The sequence below is a fragment of the Tursiops truncatus genome, chromosome 10 (assembly GCF_011762595.2).
Source record: "Tursiops truncatus isolate mTurTru1 chromosome 10, mTurTru1.mat.Y, whole genome shotgun sequence".
Taxonomy (NCBI): Eukaryota; Metazoa; Chordata; class Mammalia; order Artiodactyla; family Delphinidae; genus Tursiops; species Tursiops truncatus.
In genome coordinates, this window is record NC_047043.1 from 20,493,456 (window position 1) to 20,519,020 (window position 25,565).

The following is a 25,565-nucleotide window of genomic DNA, read 5'->3' on the forward strand; positions in this document are numbered from 1 at the left end:
ATGCGCAGAAATCTCTTGCATTCCTATATACTAATGATGAAAAATCTGAAAGAGAAATTAAGGAAACATTCCCATTTACCACTGCAACAAAAAGAGTAAAATACCTAGGAATAAACCTACCTAAGACCTGTATGCAGAAAACTATAAGAGACTAATGAAAGAAATTAAAGATGATACAAACAGATGGAGAAATATACCATGTTCTTGGATTGGAAGAATCAATATTGTGAAAATGACTATATTACCCAAAGCAATCTACAGATTCAATGCAATCCCTATCAAATTACCAATGGCATTTTTTACAGAATAAAACAAAAAATCTTAAAATTTGTATGGAGACACAAAAGACTCTGAATAGCCAAAGTGGTCTTGAGGGAAAAAAACGGAACTGGAGGAATCAGACTCCCTGACTTCAGACTATACTACAAAGCTACAGTAATCAAGACAATATAGTACTGGCACAAAAACAGAAATATAGATCAATGGATCAGGATAGAAAGCCCAGAGATAAACCCATGCACCGATGGTCAACTAATCTATGACAAAGGAGGCAAGGATACAAGGGACAGAAGACAGTCTCTTCAATAAGTGGTGCTGGGAAAACTGGACAGCTACATATAAAAGGATGAAATTAGAACACTTCCTAACACCATACACAAAAATAAACTCAAAATGGATTAAAGACCTAAATGTAAGGCCAGACACCATTAAACTCTTAGAGGAAAACATAGGCAGAACACTCTATGACATAAATCACAGCAAGATCCTTTTTGACCCACCTCCTAGAGAAATGGAAATGAAATCAAAAATAAACAAATGGGTCCTAATGAAACTTAAAAGCTTTTGCACAGCAAAGGAAACCATAAACAAGATGAAAAGACAACCCTTAGAATGGGAGAAATATTTGCAAATGAAGCAATGACAAAGGATTAATCTCCAAAATATACAAGCAACTCATGCAGCTCGATACCAAAAAAACAAACAACCCAATCCAAAAATGGGTAGAAGACCTGAATAGACATTTCTCCAAAGAAGATATAGATTGCCAACAAACTAATGAAAGAATGCTCAACATCATTAATCATTAGAGAAATGCAAATCAAAACTACAATGAGGTACCACCTCACACCGGTCAGAATGGCCATCATCAAAACATCTACAAACAATAAATGCTGGAGAGGGTGTGGAGAGAAGGGAACCCTCTTGCACTGTTGGTGGGAATGTAAATTGATACAGCCACTATGGAGAACAGTATGGAGTCCTTAAAAAACTAAAAATAGAACTACCATATGACCCAGCAATCCCGCTACTGGGCATATACCCTGAGAAAACCACAATTCAAAAAGAGTCATGTACCAAACTGTTCACTGCAGCTCTATTTACAATAGCCAGGACATGGAAGCAACCTACGTGTCCATCAACAGATGAATGGATAAAGAAGATGTGGCACATATATACAATGGAATATTACTCAGCCACAAAAAGGAACGAAACTGAGTTATTTGTAGTGAGGTGGATGGACCTAGAGAGCGTCATACAGAGTGAAGTAAGTCAGAAAGAGAAAAGTAAATACCATATGCTAACACATATATATGGAATCTAAAAAAAAAAAAAAAAAAGGTTCTGAAGAACATAGGGGCAGGACAGGAATAAAAACGCAGACGTAGAGAATGGACTTGAGGACACGGGAAGGGGGAAGGGTAAGCTGGGATGAAGTGAGAGAGTGGCATGGACATATATACACTACCAAATGTAAAATAGATAGCTAGTGGGAAGCAGCCGCATAGCACAGGGAGATCAGCTCGGTGCTTTGTGACCACCTAGAGGGGTGGGATAGGGAGGGTGGGAGGGAGGGAGATGCAAGAGGGAAGAGATATGGGGACATATGTATATGTATAACTGATTCACTTTGTTATAAAGCAGAAACTGACACACCATTGTAAAGCAATTATACTCTAATAAAGATGTTAAAAAAAAAAGAATACATGGATAGAACCCTTAGAGGGAGCAACTATAATACCAGGTTCCTCAGGGTCAGGCTGGATGGCAATTGTACACTGGACAGTGAAGCAGAGCACGAGTCATGGCCATTCTATCCCTGTGATAAACAAAAAGCTCCCCTGCAGATTTACAAACACCCTCTACTATAGTCCTGCCTAGCTGGTAGGGACTATGCCTTAATCTCCTGAATAGCTTCTCACGCAGTGGAGTGTTATGTACATGGGAGGATTCAGTGAATAGTTCTGGACTGAAGAAAGGGTTAAGTGGCATTGAGCAGAGATGCAAAGCAATAAGACAGTTACTACATTATTTTAAAACCAATTTGCTATGGAATTTGAAAATGACAATTGGGGTAAGTAGAACAAAGATGTTCATGTCCTAATTCCCAGGACCAGTGAATATTTTATGTTATATGGCAAAGGTAACTAAGGTTGCAGATAGAATTAAGGTTGCTAATTAAAAACCTTAAAATAAAGAGATCATTCTGGAGTACCTGGGTAGGTGCAGTGTGATGACAAGGGTCCCTTAAACATGGAAGGAGGAGGCAGAAGATCAGAATCACAGAGAAATTTGAAGATGTTATATTGCTGGCTTTGAAGCAAAGGAAGGGGCCACAAGCCAAAGAATGCAGGCAGCTTCTAGAAGCTGAAAAGGGCAGGAAAACAGATTCCCCCCTAGAGCCTCCATAAGGAATACAGCCCTGTCAACACCCTGAAACACCAGTGAAATCCATTTCAGACTTCTGAGTTCCAGTACTATAAGATATTAATTTGTGTTGTTTTAAGCCACTAAGTTTGTGGTAATTTGTTATAGCAGCAATAAGAAACTAATTCAATGACAAAAAGGTCTTAAAACATTTACACATGGGAATCTTCTTTCTCTGCCCCCAGTAGTGAAATGTAGCCCGATTACTCCTAGACAATCACCTCTAGAGTATATGTCCTCTGACTGGCAACATACTTTAGACGGCTTGGTACCAGCAAAGAGATGAGGACAGTATTCCTTGCAGGGTCTCAGGGTATTCTACCCTCTATTTGGCTCAACTTAATTCTCTCTACCCTGGGCATCCAAAGGAGTAAAACTTTCCAAATTGTTGTATGATATTTTTTTCTGCCTTTCTCTCTATATACCCATGATTATAAAGTCGACACAAATCCAATGCTTCAGTCTTTTGAAACTGATTCTATTCCACTGAAGTATAATTGTAGTTATGCAGCAAAGAGAAATACATCATTTTTTATTGAGTATAATTTATATACTATGTAATTTACCCTTTTAAAAAGTATAGCTATGGCTATTCTGAAGCCCTTGCATTTCCACATTAATTGCAGATCATCAATTATCAGATTACCAATTTCTGCAAAAACAGGCAACTGGGATTTTTATAGGAATTGTGTTGGATCTGTAGGTAAATTTGAGGAGCACTGCCATCTTAAAAATATTAAGTCTTCTAACTCATGATCACTGGATGTCCTTAATACTATTATTTAATTCTTCTTTGTTTTTCTTCAACATCGTTTTATAGTTTTCAGTCTATAAGTCTTAGGTCTCTTTTGCCATATTTATTCCTAAGTATTTTATTCTTTTTGATACTGCTGTAAATGGAATGGTATTCTTTTTTTTTTTTTTTTTTTTTCCAGTACGCGGGTCCCTCACTGTTGTGGCCTCTCCCGTTGCGGAGCACAGGCTCCGGACGCGCAGGCTCAGCGGCCATGGCTCACGGTCCCAGCCGCTCTGCGGCATGTGGGATCTTCCCAGACCGGGGCACGGACCCGCGTCCCCTGAATCGGCAGGCGGACTCTCAACCACTGCGCCACCAGGGAAGCCCTGGAATGGTTTTCCTAATTTCTTTTTTGGATTGGCCATTACTAGTATATCGAAATGCAACTGAATTTTGCATATTGATCGTGTACCTGCAACCTTGCTGGAATTTTTAGATGTCTCTCTATGGTGACTACTAATCCTTGTGAAAGTCCTTCCCGTCTTTATTTGTTTTTATAGTGTACAAATTCCTATTTTTTAAGCACCTACCCTATTCTGCAGAATAACCTGGAAGTTGCCTGCCCTTTTCCTCACACCAGAGTTATAAATCTACTTGTAAATGAGAGGTGATAGATCATCATGTGGATAACGTTTTTTGAATTTTTTTCCCCCCATTTAGGATTCTGGCTCTTCAGGAAAACTTCCTTCTCCAATTTAAAATGGATGTAAGTGGTGGCATTTCTCTAGGTGCATTTGTATCATTCATGTTGCTCTGCAGATTTGAGAGGGAGGGAAGAAAGGTATCTAATTGTATTGCCTTTACTTTATCTAGAGACTGATAAGGCTCAGTGTCAGAATTAAGGGATGAGGAACTGTTGACTCAAAGTTTATAAAAGTTGTCTAAGACCGTGGAAGAATTGTACAAGTTTCACACTGCTGATTGACATGATGCTTTCTCCATATACAGGCTTGTTCCACTGAAGAAAGAAAGAGGGACTTTGAGAAAATCTTTGCTCACTATGATGTCGTAAGTGTGCCTTTTCAATATATTGTGCTGGCCATCTTTAGGTAGGAAGCTTTTTTAGCCCTTATGTGGGGTCATCCTACTTACAGACCCTAAACTTATATAACGAACAGCAATCGCACATGTGTGTTGCTATGTCAAGGTACCCAGCTTCTCTATGAAACTTCTGAGAACTAAGTAAAAACAAACATAGGAGTAGTACTTATGGTGGAGAAGAGAATAAAATAACATTATTATTATTATTATTTTTGCGGTACGCGGGCCTCTCCCTGTCGTGGCCTCTCCCGTTGCGGAGCACAGGCTCCGGACGCGCAGGTTCAGCGGCCATGGCTCACGGGCCCAGCCACTCGGCGGCATGTGGGATCTTCCAGGACCGGGGCACGAACCCGTGTCTCCTGCATCGGCAGGCAGACTCTCAACCACTGTGCCACCAGGGAAGCCCTATTATTATTTTTTTGCTCCTTGTAACCAAGCTAAAAGAAAGTTTCTCCTTCTTGGTCTCTATCTATCATAGTATGCTCAAACACAAAAGCAAACAGTCAAATAAAAAAAACCACAACCAACCTAAAGAAATAGGGGGAAAGTCAGACACATTTGGCACAAAATCTATTTCTCTTATAAGACTATTTGGTCCTTCTTTAGAGGGGAGAAAATAATAATTCTAAAGAAGGAAGTATGGCAAAGAGGTTGAATTTCTTCAGGACAAGGTGGGATAATGCACGGAGCAAGGAAAACAAAAAGAAAGTTGAGAAAGGTCATAAGAGATCCTGAAACTAATCAGACTGGATATCTGTGTGTCATATGCTGAGCAGAAAAGAAAATCACCTGGAAGAGGCAGTCTAGCAAACTGTTTAAGTATATAGGACTCTGTGACCAATTACCTGGGTTTGAATCACGGCTCATGAGCTGTGTGACCTTGGGCAAATTTCTTAACCTCCCTGTGCCTCATTTTCCTTATCTATAAAATTAGGGTGATGGGGATAATGATAATACCTACCTCATGGGCTTGTTATATGAGAATTAAATGAATTCATGTTCATAAGCTTTTCGAGGAGTTCCTGGCATATGGCAAGTACTGTATTAGTGTCTGGTAAATACACGAAGGGAATGAGTATTTATAATATGTTAAAGGTTCAGGATTAGAAAAACTTGAGGAGAATGGATGACTTATCATTAACTGGAACTTTAGAGAAGAAACTGAAATATGTTAATATGTATTGTATTTTATAGGCATTCTTATAAAATGGGTAGAAAAAATAAAAGATTTTATGCATGAACCATATAGTAATTCTAATATGCTCACTCAATCTAGTCTCTCTTGAATTTAAAATGTGTTTTGATACTCAGTAAATCACTGCTAAATCATAAAGCAAAATTTTAAAATGTCAATCTAGCCTTCAAAGGATCAGCGGATGTTCAATTAGCACTAGTCTGAACTGAGTCCTAGTATTTGGGAAGCGAATAAAGTCGGTACGTGTCATAGTAATGCTATTTGTAAGAGCCAAGGAACTCAAAACTACTGCTTCCCATTTGGTTAAATGGAGGGAGTTATTTACAGGGCGTGCTTCTGATTTATGTGGCGCGTTCACATCCTGCACAGAGACCATAAGTTGGAACATGCCATTTCCAAACTTGTTTGCAGTCACAAAAGATTTGGTCTATTTGTATAATTTATTCTTTAAGCTTTCTGACTTAAGAAAACGATATTTGGTTGATTGGATCTTTTATTTTTCAGAGTAAAACTGGAGCCCTAGAAGGCCCGGAAGTGGATGGGTTTGTCAAAGACATGATGGAGCTTGTCCAGGTAACTTCACGAGGCTGTGTAGATCAGCCCCATCATGGACTGGGGTTGCCGTTTTGACTCCACTGTTTATTTTGGGGAATCATTAGGGCCAAAGATTAATGCTGGGGAAAATCTAGGGATGTAGTCTGTTTAACAAACTTTGAGCTTTCAAACTTTGAAGCCCAAAAAATCTCTCTTCTCTCTTAAGATCATTTGTAGTTTCAATTAAGTGAAGCCCCCACAGAAGCTTCTTGTTACCATCATTTGAATGTCATCTATTTTACCAAAGGAGCACAGTGCCACTATATATCTTACTGCTTTATTTTTTCATTACAGAAAGTCCTTCTCCTGTGGACTTGGTTATTAGAATAACTAAAACTTTTAATTTCATGTAATAAATCCCATACTTGGGATTCTCTCTCTCTCTCTCTTTTTTTTTTTTTTAACACCAAGGGGCTGCTCTAACACCTAGCCTAAGATGGCTGTTTTGCCTAGCAAGGCAGTGATTGGGACTGATGACATTTAGATCATATCTACATCACAGAGCTGTTTCACGTAGGGTAAACAATGTTTAAAAAAGCAACCTCCTTTGAGATCCTGATGAATTGTACTGACTGGCTGCACGATCCAGTTAAACAGATACCTTCCAACTCCTGTGTGGGTGTTTTTCTATGAGACTGTATAGACACTGAATTTCATAGTCTCATATCCTTAGGGATTTCTTTTGAGGTTTGTATAGGACATAATCGTCATTTCCTGATTGGCCCAGATGGCAATAAATTTGAGTAGCAACAATTAGTAACGGTTTTTGGAGTCTCAGACCTTTTTGAAAAATCTGATTAAAACTATGGAGTTTTGGGGAGGGAGGGAGACGCAAGAGGGAAGAGATATGGGAACATACGTATATGTATAACTGATTCACTTTGTTATAAAGCAGAAACTAACACACCATTGTAAAGCAATTATACCCCAATAAAGATGTTTAAAAAAAAAACAAACTATGGAGTTTTGCCGTGGAAAAATGCCCAGATACCGATTTTTGCGTAAATCTCCAGGAAGTCTACATAGTGTAGTTAAGCAGGCATGGATGAGATGAGATGTCTCTTATCAGGATGCCTAACTCTCATTAGTCCCATCCCAACTGGCCCCTTGCCACTGCTTTGTCCCCTTCACGTGGTGCTCCTGTTGGAGATTTCACCAACATTGGCACAGTCACAATAGTTGCTGGGTGTTGGGGTGATACTGCCTTTCACACTGCTTGCTAAATTAAAATCCCATTTCCCTCATTACCTATTTAATGCCAGAATGACTTCTACAATAGAAAGTGAGCAATTATCTATGGGACATTAAAGGTGCACAGCAGAAGGCCTTGCCTAACTGAAGTTTTAATTTGCTTTTGATAGAATAAATGGGATGGGGAACCTGTTTTCCAGAGCTGTGTGGCCTCCTCTCTGCTGTGGAACCAGGGCCCCTGATTGCCTGAGTGTAGAGCCCAGAGGCTTCAGATCCTTTCAATTATCTTTCAACTGTCTCTGGGTTTGGCAATGGCTTCCAAAGGTTAATGGGAGATGATGGAAGTAAAACCTAAACCAGCAACGGAGCAGAGAAGACATTTTTCTAGAGAAAATTAAAGGGAAAAATTCGTGACCATCTAAAAACCTGAGCTGGAGGCAGAAATCCGCCTCACTCTTTGATGGACTTATATCACCTCTATGGGAAATCAGAGGATCCCCACCACTTTTGTCCTTGTCCCTCTATTTCTGTGGGGCTACTGGGGCAACAAAAAAGCACTTCTCCGTGTCGGTACCAGACAATTTGAGACAGCTGGTTTCTAAGGATTGGGTCAGACTGTGGTCAGGAATACAAAAGCAGTTTATAGGAGGCTGATCTGTTGAGCTAAAAAGTATGTACACAGTAATTAGTTACTAATGTTCTCCCCTGAAGCCAGATGATTGAGGGTGCCTATCTTTATTGGATCTTTGTAGTCTTCCAGGTTGCTTAAATATATATTCACATACAATTTGAAAGATGTAGTGAAGTATGACCACTGGGTCATTGAGACCCTGACACTGAGACCACTGAGGATCTGACATTTCTCAGCTTCATAAAGTAGAGCCGTCTCCTGTGACTTATTTATTTTCATCTTATAAGAAAGGGCCACAGGACAATTAAACTAGTATCTGGGATTTATTTTAAAAGCAACTATCAGAGCATGCCATGGGGTCAGCAGGGAGCTGGTTCAGTTTCTAAACATACAGTCCTGGTCAGGATCCCCGATGTTTGCAATAATAACCCTGAAGTAAGCTTATTTTATAGCCTTTTAATTCTTGTACAGTCATATATGATGCATATGTTGAATCTGTGTTAACAAAATTATTTGGTTACCAGAACACCCACCCTTTTCTTTAACCTCTGGAAAATGCTACCCAAGGCTGTCCTCCAACAGTGTGATCAGATAGCAAGTCCCTAAGGGAGCAGACACCATCATTTCTACACAAGAGTCTTTGAAAGCCTGTAGCTCACTTAGCACAGCAAGAAAATCAACACAAGAATCTACGACCTAAACTAGAAAGTGGGACGGCAAGACATCGAAGATTCCAAGCACCCACCAAGAAGTAGCAACGTGAACAAAAATGTTGGAAGCCAAATAAAAGGGATGCCAGAGATGACCAGGGTGTCTGCCTGGAGATGATGAGGTCCTGCCCCCAGGCCTCCAAAAGTTTATTCTTTTCCTGCTAGGTACACCATCTGATTTTCTCTGTTGTTGACAAGAAGATGGTTGGCAAGAGGGGGCTCATAGAGGCCTTAGATCAGGAACCTGCATACATTTATATTGGCAACTTGCTATTAAAATGGAAGCCCTCAGTGGTTTCAAATGATTTGTCTTCTGTGATCCAAGCATTTTTTTTTAGCAGTGGCATTCAGTCCTCCTGACTCCTGGTGATTTGTCAAACATTAAAAACATAACTCAAGGACTTCCCTGGTGGTGCAGTGGTTGGGAATTAGCCTGCCAATGCAGGGGTCATGGGTTCGAGTCCTGGTCCGGAAAGATCTCACATGCTGCGGAGCAACTAAGCCCATGCATCACAAACACTGAGCCTGCGCCCTAGAGCCTGCGAGCCACAACTACTGAGCCCTCGTGCCACAACTACTGAAGCCCACATGCCTAGAGCCCGTGCTCCGCAACAAGAGAAGCCACCACAATGAGAAGCACACCCACCGCAACGAGGAGTAGCCCCCGCTCGCCGCAACTAGAGAAAAGCCCGCGTGCAGCAAAAAACACCCAATGCAGCCAAAAATAAATAAATTAATTAATAAACCCCCCCACAAAACCCAAAACCCACAACTCAAAAGATCCAGAGAAACTTCCTTTACACACACACCCACATTCATACCCACAACTGCCTCCCCAACACATGCCTGCACACAACCTAAGATATTTCTACTCACTTAAAGGAAACAAATTAGAAAAAATTAAAAAAAGAGCTTAGAATAGTTTGGTATTGCATAAATGCCTTGGCAAATTGATATATGCTAGTATGTACATGACTACCACCCAAGTCTTTTCTAAGTGTGGGAATTTACTAGAAGGATCCTGGGGCAGGGTGTCACTTGCTGCAGAAAGGGTTTAGCAAAAGTGGTTTGAGGATACTGAAAACCAAATATCTCCACTTGTAACCGTACAACAAATGAGCCTGTGATACAGAGCCACAGAGTGTAGCTTGCTGTGTTCAGGACCTCTAGGCCCCTTCTCCTCAGGCCACATCGATACCTGCCTGGCACTGACACCCAGGGAGCTATCCTCTAGAGCCCCGACAAGAGAACCTATTGACAATGTGTTACGCGTTAGCCTCTTAGTCCAATCACTCAGGGATTCTCGGCAGAGGAGTGAAGTTCGCCAAGTTTAGCTTCTGGCCCCAGGCTCTTTCACCTCCTGATATCTCCCAGAATCCTGCCCCGCTTCGGCGTTTTTTCTTCTTGCTCTGCCGTATGGCTCCCCGTTCCTGCTGTTCTCTCCCCTCCTTCGCTCTGTTAACACCTGCTATCAGGGGTAGATTTCGTGTCAGTCATTTACCCTGTGGGACACTGCAAATTAGCTTGTCTTAATATGGCTGTCTAGTTGCAGAATGAAAGGTTTTGTTTCCTACTGCAGGTTTTCTAGAGCTTTCTTCGGAAGTGAGGAAACCTTGGGGTGGGGTTGGGTGATAAGGGCTGCTTCCAAGGGTTCCTGAAATCAAATCCTGCAGAGTGAGCCTCTGCTGCTCACTCATAACTAGTCCACAATCAAGGGGTTTGGAAATATGATTTTTTCCTTTCTCTCCAGACACTGACTTTTAAATTTAGATTCGTCACCATTCATACAGCTTCCTTAGGTCAGCGATTTCGCCATGAGAGCAGAGAGAACTGGTGAAATGAACACTTAGCTGGAGACAAAAGACTTGGGATCAAAAAGGCTGTTGCCAGTTTCTAGCTTCGCAAGATGTCTCAGCTCTTTCTGAGCCTCCGCGTCCTAATCTGTAAACGAGGCATAACCATTTACTTTGCAAAGTTACCGCGAGGATTAAATAAAATAACCGAGGGAGAATCACTTAGCTCCGGCATCGCTCACTTTTGCAGGCCTTTGAGTTTAGAATATTTTCCTAGCTGACCTGATTCACAATTCCTTCTTAGCCCCTGAAACAGTCCCTTGGAATAAATGTGATGGGGCCTATCTAGCTCAACAACGTAATTCTTTAGTTAGATTTTCATGCATTGTAACCCTTTTAAAAACTAGAGGCACAGAAACCTCCCACGGGGAGATAATAAATGTGCCTTCTCTCAGCAGCGTCGTGAGACAGAATTTTGGTGACGATCCTCTGCTCTAAGGCAAAATATCTTTATTATGGTTGAGAAAAAGGCCGGCTTTCTGTTAGAACTGCAGAGAAGTGATGTGGGAATAGACATTCTCTTGCCTGAAGGGACATGCTGAGAAATGAACTTGTTGGCAGAAAACTCATCCTTGGCAACATCTGGTGGGATGAGGAGACAGAATCACCCCCTCGTGGCCTGTCTCCAGGGAGGGGCCCTCAGAAGGCAGGGTGTCCCCTAAGCTTAGCAAACACGGAGGGGAGGCAGGGTGGCATGAAAGGGTGGGACTGCCATTGGCTTGCCTACTGACATGTTATTTTTATTGTCCTCAGCCCAGCATCAGCGGGGTGGACCTTGATAAGTTCCGGGAGATTCTTTTGCGTCACTGCGATGTGAATAAGGATGGAAAAATTCAGAAGTCTGAGCTGGCTTTGTGTCTTGGGCTGAAAATCAACCCCTAATCCCCAGACCGCTTTGCCTTCGGCTCTTAGCGTGTTTCTGAGCTCCTGCTGGTAAAACTGTATCTGTGCTTTGCTACTGGGGACACAGTAGGCACACTTTCTAACAAATGGTGTGGTGTTCTTGGGCAAGGGGAGGGACCTGAGGGCCTTCTTTTTAATGTCCTGGTGTTTTCCTGCCTTTACTGGAAGCCCCCCACGCAGGGTCTGTGTTATTTTCCCCTTGACCCTGGGCTTTCCTGTTCTGCTAAAGACTCAGCTGACCTCCAGGATCTGCTTGGCTTGTCCTCCCCCAGTCACTGGGGAGGTGGGGCAGCTGAGTCCATCTACCTGTGCTCTTCTTTTCGGCTTTCTGCTGAATGGTATGTGGCATTCGTGGCAGTCCCGTGACTTTTACAAATAGATTTTGAAGTGGAAATAAAGCTGCAGCTGGAAACAAAGATGCACTGCGAACTGCTTTTGTGCTGTGACCTTTGGAGGGTTCTACCTGATGGCTGGATGGATGAACTACTTCTCTAACTGGGGTGGGGGAAAGAGAAGAAGGAGAGAGAAGGACAAGATCCTGGATGGAGTCCACATCACCAACCCTGTAGTTCTCAGGTGCCCGGATGAGTTGGAGTCAAAGTAGGAGTTGCCAATTGTCATTTTCATCTCACTGCGTGGAGGAGACCAGAACATTCATCCTGGGCTGGGTTTTGCTCTTAGGTGCTTTGCGAACTCACGTGGCCAAGCAGGCAGGAATACAGAAGAAATATGGAGAAAATCTTTCCCAGGTAACCCAAGCATCCGTCACCCCCTCCAACCATTCCCCTTCCAACAGTTTCCTCTGGCAAATCTGGGACCCCTGAAGCCTCCTCCTATGCCTGTGACTATTGTGGGCCCCTCTGCAGGTTGCTGGCTCCCCCATGGACCAGACCCCCTCCCTTCACTCCTGGAACTCTGACTCAGTCCCCCTGGGGCAGGGGCAGACAGATTGATTCCTCTGCTGTCCTGACACTTTATTTTCCAGAACACCCCTACCTTATACCAGACTGTGTAGGAATTTCAGGTTTAACGAAGTGTTGTAGGTAATTCAGAAAAATTACAGTGTAGCATAGTTCACTTCGAGCTGACCATAACCCAAGAAACTCTACCACTCACAGAGATCTCCCTCACTGGCACACACAGGTCCTAACCTGGTTCCCTTCCTCTTAGGTGTCCCTTACTTCCAACATAGAGATAATTAGTAACCATAATTACTATTTGATCAAGTGCTTTCTATGTGCCATGTACTTCTAGATGCTTTCCATACCGTAACTAATTTAGTCCTCACCAAACCCTATGAGGTAGGTACTCTCACGACACCCACCTTAGAGATGAAGAAACTGAGGCAAATAGAAGCTAAGCAGCATGTCTGTGCTCATACATATCAGAGGTTGGGAGTCAGGGAGTCAACAATGGCCGATTTTCAAATGATGCAACAGACAAGGGCTTAATCTCCAAAATATACAAACAGTTCATGCAACTCAACAACAAAAAAGCAAACAACCCAATTGAAAAATGGGTAGAAGACCTTGATAAACATTTCTCCAAAGAAGACATACAGATGGCCAGTAGGCACTAAAAAGATGCTCAACATCACTAATCTAATATTAGAGAGATGCAAATTGAAACTACAATGAGTCACCACTTCATACCTGTCAGAATGGCCATCATTAAAACGTCTACAAATGACAAATGCTGGAGAGGGTGTGGAGTAAAGGGAACCCTCCTACACTGTTGGTGGGAATGCAAGTTGGTGCAGCCACTATGGAGAACAGTACAGAGGTTCCTCAGAAAACTGAAAATAGAATTACCCTATGACCCAGCAATCCCACTCCTGGGAATATACCCAGAAAAAACTATAATTCAAAAAGATACATGCATCCCTACGCTCATAGCAGCACTATTCACAATAGCCAAAACATGGAAACAACCTAAATGTCCATCGACAGATGAATGGATAAAGAAGATGTGGGACATATATACAAATAATGGTCATCTTTCAGGAAACCTTGGCCCTTCCCCACAGGTTTGGTCTCACTGTGGGGTCCACAGCAGCCCTCAGCAGAACATTTATCTAAGTCTGGGTCATTCACTGTGGATTAATGCTTCATGGGAGCTTGAAGAGAGCCCAGGAAGGAGTACAGGGCAAGCCAAGAAGGCAGACTTCTCCTCACTGTCCAAATGTTGAGCTAACTGTGTACCCACACACCCTTCAAAGAGCAAACATTTGTTTCCAGGGTTGAGACAACCTAAGCTCACAAGAAGGAAAAAATAAAAACTGGACCCAAAGCTGACATATATTAATTCATGACTCTCCCTTTACGTATATGAGGAGAACTTTTTTTTTTTTGCGGTACGCGGGCCTCTCACTGTTGTGGCCTCTCCCGCTGCGGAGCACAGGCTCCGGACGCGCAGGCTCAGCGGCCATGGCTCACGGGCCCAGCCGCTCCGCGGCATGTGGGATCTTCCCGGACCGGGGCACGAACCCGTGTCCCCTGCATCGGCAGGCGGACTCTCAACCACTGCGCCACCAGGGAAGCCCGAGGATAACTTTTGAGGTTACTGCTCCAGCCATGACTGCATAAATTCTTAGCCAAAGAGTCCTCAGTGTCTTTCTGGAGATAACGGAGGTGGAAGTGAGTGGGGAAGGGAAGCTTTAGTCTTTTAAGGGTAATTTGTTAAGATTCATGGAGGGCAGCTACTTGCCTTGAGCACCAGCAAGCTTTCGGTCATGGCATGTGGCTGAGATTCTATCAGAAGCTCTCAGGTTTCTTTCCCAGTCATAACCTTAGGCTGGCAAAGACCTTTCCCAGCATCCAAAGAAAGGGCTGGTGGAGATCTTTAAGTGGAAGGAAGGTGGGTTTCTTCCACTTAAGGAATGAGTTCACTCAAAAACATTCTCAAGAAGTTTGAGCCTCATGTCCTATAATATAGGTGCTGGTATGTTCATTAATGGATGGTTATCTCAGTCCATTCTGGCTACTATAACAAAAATACTATTGACTGGGTGGCTTAAACAACGAACATTTATTTTTCACAGTTCTAGAGGCTGGTAAGTCCAAGTTCAAGGTCCTGGTAGATTCAGTGTCAGGTGAGAACCTGCTTCTTGGTTCATAGACAGATGTCTATTCCTGTGTCCTCCAACGGTAGAAGGAGCAAAGCAGCTCTCTGTAGTCTCTTTTATAAAGGCAGTAATCTCATTTATGAGGAGGACTCTGCCCTGTGACCTAATCACCTCCCAAAGGCCAAATCTCCAAATGTCAACATGTTGGGGATTAAGCTTCACCATATAAATTTTGGAGGGACACAAACATTCAGTCTATAGCAATGGCCAAGGAAAATAACTGGTCTTAGCCCTCTGCTGGAGCACCAAAGGGGAACAGAGTGCTGAATAAGGGACTGACAGAAGGCAGAAGTCTCTTATCAAAGCCCATGCTGTAAATATTTGATGGGTTGGGGAAAGGTGTGATGGCACCCCAGAGAGCCGTGCTCCTTGCTGAAGATGTTTGCTCATTCATTCCAAATCAGAAAGGAAGAAGTAAAATTGTCCCTATTTGCTGATGATGTGATCTTATATAGAGAAAATCCTAAAGACGCCACCAAAAACCTGTTAGAACTAATAAATGAATTCAGTAAAGTTGCAGTATACAAAATCAACATGCAAAATGCTGTAGTATATAGCATTTTTATATTCTAACAACAAAATACATGAAAAAGGAACAAAGAAAACAATCCCATTTACAATAGCATCAAACATAATAAAATACTTAGGAATAAATTTAACCAAGGAAGTGAAAGATACACTGAAAACTGTAAGACTTTGATGAAAGAAATTGAAGAAGGCGCAAATAAATGGAAAGATATCCTGTGTTTATCATTTGGAAGAATTAATATTGTTAAAATGTCAATACTACCCAGAGCCATCTAATATTCAAAGCAATCCATAACAAAATTCCAATAGCATTTTTCATATAGGTATAAAAAACAATCTTAAAATTTGTATGGAACCACAAAAGACCTCAAATAACCAAAGCAAGCCTAAGAAAGAAGACCAAAGCTGGAGACATCACACTTCCTGATTTCAAACTATATTACAAAGCTACAGTAATCAGAATGGTATGGTATGGCATAAAAAACAGACACATAGACCAATGGAACAGAATTGAGAAATAAACCCTCGCATATATGGTCAACTAATATTTGACAAAGGAGCCGGGAATGCTCAAGAGAAAGAATAGTGTCTTCAATAAATGGTGTTGGGGAAACTGGATAGCCACATGCACAAGAATGAAATTGGATCCTCATCTTATACCACTCAACAAAAATTAACGTGAAATGGATTAAAGATTTAAATGTAACACCTGAAACAATAAAACTCCTAGACAAAAACACAGAAAGAGCTCCTTGACATTGGTCTTGGCAATGATTTTTTTTGATATGACACCAAAAGCACAAGCAACAGGAGCAAGTCAGTAAGTGGAACTACATCGAATGAAAAATCTTCTGCACAGCAGAAAAAACAGTTAGAATGAAGAGGCAACCTACAGAATGGGAGAAAATATTTGCAAACCATCTGTCTAATAAGGGGTTAATATCCAAAATATACAAGAAACTCTTACAACTCAGTAGCAAAAAACAAACAATCTAGTCAAAAAATGGGAAGAGGATCTGAATAGACATTTTGCCAAAGAAGACATACAAATGAACAACAGGTATGTCAAAAGGTGCTCAACATTACTAATCATCAGAGAAATACAAATCAAAACCACAATGAGATATTACCTCACACCTATTAGAATGGCCATTATCAAAAAGACAAGAGATAAGTGTTTGCAAGGATGTGGAGAAAAGGGAACGCTTGTGCACTCTTGGTGGAAATGTAAATTGGTTCAGCTACTGTGGAAAACAGTATGAGGTTCCTCAAAAAAATAAAAACAGAACTACCATAGGATCCACCAATTCTACTTCTGCGTATACAGCCAAAGGAAATAAAATCAGGATCTTGAAGAGGTACCTTTACTTTCATGTTTCTTTGCATCATTCACAATAGCCAAGATGCAAAGACCATCTAAGTGCCCATCAATGGATAATAGATAAAAAAGATTATATACATATAATCTTCTTCTACATGTATATACATATATATATTATTCTATTTTGCTTTAATATATGTCTACATGATATTAAAGCACAAAAGAATGTGATTATATTTGCTGCATAATGTAGCCTAAAATAAAAGGTTGAGTGATAGAATCCAATCATTCATTTCTGTAAAATTTCAGTAAAACTGGCACGGGTGCCAGCTTTACTTTATCTTCACACCGCAGTATCTGATCAGTTCAGCCAAAAAGCCTATAAAATCCAGCAGTTTGAATGAATTTAATAGTTGCACAAATAACAGACTTCTGACTGAACTCAGACAAGACTTGGCATTAAAAAGAAAAAAAAAAAAAAAACCAAAAGAACAGCTTCAGAGGCCCTACGACCAGACCCAGAGGCTCTAATTCTGCTTCTTGACTGCTTATGAATTTATAAGTTCTGAAAGTCTGTAAGTTTTAGAAATAGCAATAGTCGGCATATTTCTGCTTTATTCTGGTAAAGATACTTAGAGTCTACGAGACTTCTAGGACAATATAAGTTTCTAACTATGAAAACAAACAATAAACCTGGCAGATAAAAATGTGTTCCTATTTCCTAATGGATCCTCTCTCTTCTTTCCCTCCAGCGTTAGAGGAACTAATTATCGTGTCTACTAACCTTCCCTCTTCACTGGTTCTCTGCATCTCCACATCCCTAGGACATCTCAGTGCCTCCCAGGTGGGCTCCTTTCCCTGAGGGTCGGCTCTGCTCTCCTCAGCTGCTCCCTCCCGCCTCTCACTGCGGTGCTTACAGCTGCCCATTCCCTCTTCTTTACCTCCGTCTGGTCTCTAGTCCCTTCTCACCTCCCACCTCATTCCTCTTCCCCTTGACCATTTAAAATCTACCCTTTCTTCAAAGGTCTGCTCAAGCGTCAACTTTCCCATAGAGCCTGCTCCAATACTCTCCACCGATGTCCTTTTACCCCCCAATTTCTGTCATTGTGTAACCAATACTCCATAATTTGATTCTAATCCTTCTGTAATTGTTTTATACGACTGGTTTTGTCATTTCCAATGAAGTGATAAGCTTCTTTTAAGATCAGAAAACCTTGTTTTAGATTGCTTCCAGAAGCTGGCCCGACCTGAGCACCACACACACACATACATCTCTTAGCACAGTGCCCAGGGATGAAATAGAAATTCACAGTTTAAGGCATGCCAAGCAGAATTCAAACAAAAATTTTCTCTGCCCATTTGGGCCTCCTCCTTCCCCTCTAGGGTGCTCATGCATCTATCTGCATTCTGCATTAACCAGATTCCCCAGTGGCAGAAATACCTGCTCAACCATCAAGATCAATTTTTCTCCTTCTGATGCCAGTTGTGTAACTCCTTAGAATATAATATTTGTTTCTCTAACTTATAAGGGGTCATGATGACTCACCACTCACCTTATAGGTGCAGACCACCTACAGGTGCAGCCAATATATCATTTCCCTTAAAGACAGTGATTGGGGCAGAACAGACTGGTCAGATAACCTGGTGAGATACTGGGCCATACTGAATGTAAGTTCTTAGCTTAAATATTTAGTTATGACCTTATTCATGTTACTAGCTACATTACTTGTATTCTGCTCATTTTACAAGATTGTTTCTTGCATTACTAAATGTATGACTGAGGCTCAGATAAAATTAATAATTAGGTGACTTGAAACAGTTGATCAAATATTCAGCTCTATAAGGTCAATGATTGTAATATTATAACTCTAGATATGGGAAGAAGCAACAAAAGGGAAACATTTCCTGGACCATAACAGACTAGTAAGACAGGTGGTCCAGAGGCTTCTGGGTACTTTAACAGGGCCTAGGTCCAGTAACAGCACACGGACTAGCCTACCAAGGAAGTCCTCACCTGGGAATGAGCAATCTTAGCACCATGGGACAAAGTGGTCACGAAATGCCTCCCAAACCTTGGTTGAAATTAAGACCAAAAAGACTGTAAAATATAGAATGCTGCCCACCATCCAGTTCTATAAGAATCAAGTCATCAGCCACTGCAGTCACTGACCTGTAATACACCTTGAAAGGAATTCAGGGCAAAGATCAGGATGAGGTACTTTGTGTTCTGGGAGAACTGACAGAACTGGCTCTGAGATATTTTCAGGAGAAGACTGTGTGATCCCAGCTTCTTGCATCTTCTCATACTTAGAAAAGCACTGAACTATTAACTAAGATATCTGTTCCTCACAAATAGCAAAATCTTCTACCAAGATGAGTGCCTGACTGCACGTACCCATTTGCCAAAATCACATATGTACTGGCCTCTCCCTTTACCTCTTTGGAACCGTTCTCAGAGTTCTCTGAGAGACTGTCTCCCGGGTTATACGCCTCAGTTTGGCTTGAATAAAATTTTCCATTTCTTTCTTAGATTGACTACTGATTTATTTTTTGTCAACACCAGCACCAGCTAGAAACTTAAAATATTAACGTGTAATGGAAAGAGTCTCAGTTATAAGACTACACAGTGGTCTGCCATTTAGTTCTAATTCTGTCTGTTCCTAGGGAAAGATCACCTAATCTCTCTACACATCAATTTCCTCATCTGTAAAATAACCGTGTTGACTTCCAGTGAAAATTATGCTGTATGTTCAGGCTTTGAGCACATCTCTCCCCAGGCCACCACTCCAAATGCATAGCAGTGTCCCAGCAAGCAATAAAAAAGACTTCTAGGGCTTCCCTGGTGGCTCAGTGGTTGAGAGTCCTGCCGATGCAGGGGACCCGGGTTCGTGCCCCGGTCCGGGAGGATCCCACGTGCCGTGGAGCGGCCGGGCCCGTGGGCCATGGCCGCTCGGCCTGCACGTCCGGAGCCTGTGCTCCGTGGCGGGAGAGGCCACAGCAGTGAGAGGCCCGCGTACAGCAAAAAAAAAAAAAAAAAAGACTTCTAAAAATGATGCTCACAAACAAAATAATCTTCCTGTAAGATAACACAGGGCCAGAGGTCTTGCCGGGCTCCCAATTCTGAGTCAAGAGCGTCAGCATCAGGCATTAAAAGGGATTGGAAGGCAGGAGTTGGTTTCACTGCTTGACACCAGGGGCTGGCATCAAATATACAATACAGTATTATTAACTATAGCCACCCTGCTGCATTACATCTCCAGGACTTACTTATTATATAACTGGAAGTTTGCACCTTTTGATCACCTTTGCCCAAAGTATAATCACTGAGACAACATCAATGCAAGAAATAACTTTTGACTGGTCACAATTGGAAGTAATTAGTGAAAAGAAATAGAACAGATAATTCACACAGAAAGCCACACAGAGATGTAGTGAGATAATAAATATGAAAAAGAAAGATGGGAGCTATATTAAGAGTCCACAGTGTGTATCTACAGCAATTCCAAACAAAAAGAACAGAAGGAATGATGGATAAATAAAACTTGAAGAGATAATGGTTGAGAGTTTCCAGAAATGAAGAAAGACATGAGTCCTCAGAATAGGAATACAGCTTGAATATTAAATCTAGTAAATAAAAATAAACTCACACCAGACACTTTCTAGCAAAACTGTCGAAAATAAAGGTTAAAATGTAAAACCTCAAAAGCTATCCGAGAAAAGGAGAAAAGTATTTAGTAAATGATAATTATCGTATGCAGATTTTTATCAGCAAAGCTAGATGCCAAAGACAAGGGAACATTTCCAAGTAAGCTTATTACATAATCATCTCAGAAAATGCCTTTGTGGTAAAAAGTTTTTTCATTCTTTATGCTTTATATTTTCCTGACAGTAGAGAATGAAGATAATTACTTTTTTCTCCAATTAGTATTATACAACTTTAAAAACTGTGCAAAGACATTTTCAGATCATTGAGATTACAAACAGGAAATGACTAAAGGCAGACTGAAATGAATTAGGAAATATATCCAAAGCAGAGATTGAATGATTCAACCTTTTAAAAGGAGCATTTCAGTCATTTAGAGATATTCTTTAGACAAAAGAGATGGATCTGTCATGACTCTATTCCATTATGTCACATTACTAGGAAGTGCTCCCAACTCTGTGGAGATTGACAATGGCGATGTGAGAAAGTTGGGGGCAGCATGTCTTGGGGAAGTTGGTCTTTAAAAACACTGAAGCATTTCATGGCATTTCTTCTGATGTGATTTTCCCCCACCCCCCACTTTGTCTTGTCATAAAACTATTCATTATCTTCCTCTTAAAATAGAATTAGTGCTTGCCTAATTAACTTGCCTGGAATCTAATTATTTTTAAACATTTTCTCAACTTGCTTTCTTTATGTGAAAATGATGATATTGCAACAGAGCTGAGGTAATCATTTTCATAGGGAAATCATTTCCAGACAATTAGAGCTTGTACCTCACATCCTTCCTTTATTAACTTTGATCATTAGAGCATGAAATGATAAATTCTGTCTTTTGCCCCCCAGATTACAGTAGAGGGAACATCTTTTTCTTTTCATACACACCATAAAAGGAGGGGCAACAACCAGCGGCTTGTCTGCCATCCTGTGCTCACCTATTACCAGGAAGACCGCATGGTGGTGAAAATATGATCCTTCGCTCCTAACGTGACTTCATTACTTGGAATCAACAGGATGAACTTCTTTGGCACAATGTACTTTGCTAGATTATAAGATCCTCTCCTTGACACCAGCCACTTTGCTGCAATGGTGTCCACGTGACTGACAATACAACGTGACAGTCTTTGTTCTTCTGTACCTCCTGGAGGTTTCATTGCATGTGTGACATTTCTTTATTTAGCAAATATTTATGCATTTAATTAATACAACATACCATCACTCTTCTGGGCGATCAGTATATAGCAGGGTCACAGACACAAAGTCCTGCTCCCTGGTCTTATATCCTGGTGTGTGTATAGCTTCTCTCTCACTCCCATCCACTGAGGAGAATTTTATTTTGCCCACTAGATTCCCAAGACCCTGTTACACAAAATAAGGGTATTAGGTAGAGACAGAATCGCAGAAGTCAAGAATTCCAACTGGTTTTTGTTGGAAAGGGCTGGAGTCGTTGGGAGAGGAACAGATCCAAAAGAGAAGGGAGGGAAGAAATGAAGCAGCTGTGTGGGCTGGAATTTGGGCACAGTTTGGGAGAGTTTGAAAAGAGGGAGGAGAGTATGGGGGCAGGTATGTGTGAGGGGTATAAAGGGAGGAAGACAGTTCACTGGGTTTTATTAATGGAATCCCCCTTTGATGTTTATTGAAATAGTTCAATAATGATTTAAGTTTCTTTTTAAGTTTTTCTTTGGTTATCGGATCGGTGTTTCCTTGAATAAACCACTGTGTATAAGTAGGCCACAAGGCTGCTTAATTTTAATTTGGTAACACTTGGTAGTACCCAGAGAGGCCGTCTGATACGTATGGGTTCTTCTCTGAGGGGCTGGGAGTTGCTGCCCGAAACGCAGCAGCATGGTGGGAGAGGCATCAGACCTGGGGTCTGAAATCCTGAATGTGAGTTTCAACTTAGGTTATTTTATTTTGAACAAAGTCACCTAACTTTCCTTGGATTATGCTTATTTTACATAAAATCAAAGATGAGACTGATAGATTTCTAAGGTTCCTTCTATTATAACCACATACTCGATGACAACCGTGTGGCAGAATTGATAACTTAATGAATTGCCTTTCGGTGAGCATACTAGCACTGTAATCATTTTGTTATTGTTTTTTGAGAACAATGCTTTCTCTCAAAAGAGTGGATAGGCTTTCTGAAACACAGGCCACTGGAAAAGATTCTGGGGAACACGGATACATCTTGGAGTTCCTAACAACAAGCAACATGAATGACTGCCTTTCTGGGGGGCACGGATACATCTTGGAGTTCCTAACAACAAGCAACATGAATGACTGCCTCTCTAGTTTCCTGTATGTGTTTCTTTGTTTCAGCTCTTTAGAAAAGTCTTAGGAATGAAAAGGGAACATGAAAGAAAGAACATTTCTCAGTCCCCAGATGGAAGGAGAAATTGAAAATAACAAATGTGGTCAAAGCTCAACTGGTCACATGGGAAGAAGTCCCATTGAAAACCATCCTGGCTCAACTGTAAGTCACTGGCTGACTTTCCCCTACTACTAATCGGTATTCTGGATGAGCTCCAAGTTTGTTTTCCATATCACCAGGGCCACTAGGTTTGGGTCCAGGTAGAAAACTTGGGGGGTGGAGGCTGTATCATTTAGCATTTCCCTTGAAACAAACAACCACATAATCTAAGTAACATAACTTTAAGTGTTTACTGCTCACTAGTCTAAGATCAGCTAATCACTTTGCTGACGTTGGCTAGGCTGGCTCAGATATCTGGGGATCGGCTGGCCACTGGCTGATAGAGGCTGGCCTTAGCTTGGGCACCTGGGATAACTCAGCTCAGCTGTGTGTGTCTCATTCCCTAGGAGGCTAGTCTGCCCATGTTATCCTCAGGGCAAATGCAGAAATACGAGTGGGCAGGCACTGCTCAAGCCTCTTCTTGAGCAGTATTTGCTAATGTCCCATCGACCAAAGCAAAGCAGCGTCAAAGAGTAGGACCAAGAGCAGGAGGGCACTGCTAAACTACATGGCAAGGGCGTGGATTTAAGGAGAGAAGAACTGGAGCCATTTTTGTGACCTACCTATCAATAACCTCTGAGTCAGGAGGATCTGGCTCAAACTCTTCACCAGGGATTTGCCCCAGGGGCCCCCTTTCACATCACCAGGCCCCATTCATTTATACTGTGTTCCTGTCACTCTCCTCTTTAGCCTGGCCCACTGCCAGCCACAGTAGATTTGAAGGGTTCTGATGAATTTTTACCATAGCTTGTGTTAAAGAGAACTAGAGAATTTAGTCTGCTATTTTGAAAAGTAAAAAAAAAAAATCAAGTACATTGAAAAATCTAATAGAATTAACACCATCAATTCCCCTATTTGTCTTCAGTAAGAAGACATATTAAGCTTCCCCACTGAATGAAAAGCAGGGATTGGTTTCTTATTTTCCTCCCCAATATCCTTGTGAATATGTAAGTTACGTTATTTTACACAACTATTCATATTTATATTAACACAGTTCTTAAGTCTAGAGAGACCATGTCTTGGCCAGGAGCTCAGAGTAAGTTATTGGTTGGGAAGGAGGCTGGTAGGCATGTGATTCTAGACCAGACCCCAGACTCCTACTCTCTCCTCCTTCCCTAGTTCCCTCTAGTCTAGTTTCCGTGTCACTGTTTTGCATGGCCTGACGCATTTCACATTAGGGTAAGAAAATATATGAGTTGAACTATTATTCAAAATTAATCAGATGGGTATATTCTTAAGGGAGACAATTTCATGACATGTTTCTAATGCTGCAATATTCTAAAGGAAAAGAGATAAATATTCTCATTTAATCTAATAGTCCTAAAAAACATGAATAAGTTAGGGCATGTCTGGAGAAATCCTTACCAGTTTTGACTCCTGCTAAGACAGAAATAGAAAACAATTTTCTAGTTCCCTCACTTGCCAAAAAAATTTTAAGGGAAAAAAAGTACTTGACAATATAAAAACCAACAGGCTGTTTTGATGTCTCTCTCTTTCTCTCCCTCCCTTGCTTACGGTTATTTGTAGAATGATAAAATACCATTATTAATGAAAACAATAGCTTGCAAGTTATCAGAGCAGCCAACATCATGGAAACATCTGCTATGATGGAAGTGTAAGCAAATGTTTTCATTCTGTATTTTAATTACAGATACTATTGTTTAAAATTACTTGCTAACAACTGTTGTCCCAAAGATGATTCAAAGCTGAAAGTTGCTTTTATGAACTAAATGGCTTCAGGGAGCCTGTCTGTACGTTATATACAAGAGAGAGAAAGCCCAGGACATTTGGACCAAACAAATGTCTCCAATGTACAGAAAATGCTAGGATACTCCAGGTCAGAAAGGACATGTAAAACAAAACAAAACAAAACAAAACACCTATACAAATGAGAAGAAAAGTAACTGAACTTGGCATCAGGAAACCTGGTTAAATTCTCACAAGCTATGTGCTATATGTACTCATGCATATCTATGGCTACTCATGTCCCACCTGTTTGAACCTCAGCTTCCTCATCTGTTAAATGGAAATAATAACAGTAATAAAAATACCTCACGATTGGTGAAAAGACCGGGTGATTGAATGAACTAATGTACATGAAAACATTTTATAAACTGTGATGCTCTGCACAAACATTAGGTAGGTGAGACAATAACAGTGGGGAGGAAAGGGGGAGGTTTGTTTCATCACCATCTTAAGTAATAAACCTTAAAACCATCTGTCATGCACTATTTACAAGAGCCAAACATGGAAGCTACCCAGGTGTTCATCAACAGACAACTGGCTTAAGATGTGGTAGATTTTCAACATACAGAAAATGGTTGCATTTCTTTACACTAACAATGAAATATCAGAAAGGGAATGTAAACAAACAATCCCTTTTAAAATCGCACCAAAAAAAAAAATACTTAGGAACAAACCTCACCAAGGAGATAAAGATTATATGCTGAGAGCTATAAAACATTAATGAAGTAAATTAAAGATGGTTCAAAGAAATGGAAAGATATCCCATGCTCTTCAATTAGAAGAATTAATATTGTTAAAATGGCCATACTACCCAGAGCAATCTACAGATTTAATGTGAGCCCTATTAAATTACCCATGACATTTTTCACAGAAATAACAATACTAACATTTATATGGAACCATAAAAGACCCAGAATTGCCAAAGCAATCCTGAGGAAAAGGAACAAACCAGGAGGCATAACCCTCCCAAACTTCAGACGATATTGCAAGGCTACAGTAATCAAAACAGCATGGTACTGGCACAAAAACAGACATATGGATCAAATGGAA

General features: G+C 41.1%; 1 protein-coding gene across 1 annotated transcript in view; it reads left to right on the forward strand.

The window, feature by feature from the left end:
* SCGN (secretagogin, EF-hand calcium binding protein) overlaps positions 1–11,599 on the forward strand; it is a 37,506-nt gene extending 25,907 nt beyond the window's left edge. Inside the window, exons 8-11 of the mRNA XM_004323137.4 lie at positions 4,163–4,208; positions 4,451–4,510; positions 6,243–6,311; positions 11,471–11,599. Coding sequence (XP_004323185.3) covers positions 4,163–4,208; positions 4,451–4,510; positions 6,243–6,311; positions 11,471–11,599 — 304 coding nt within the window. The remainder of the gene's footprint in view (positions 1–4,162; positions 4,209–4,450; positions 4,511–6,242; positions 6,312–11,470) is intronic.
* The last annotated feature ends 13,966 nt before the right edge of the window (positions 11,600–25,565 follow it).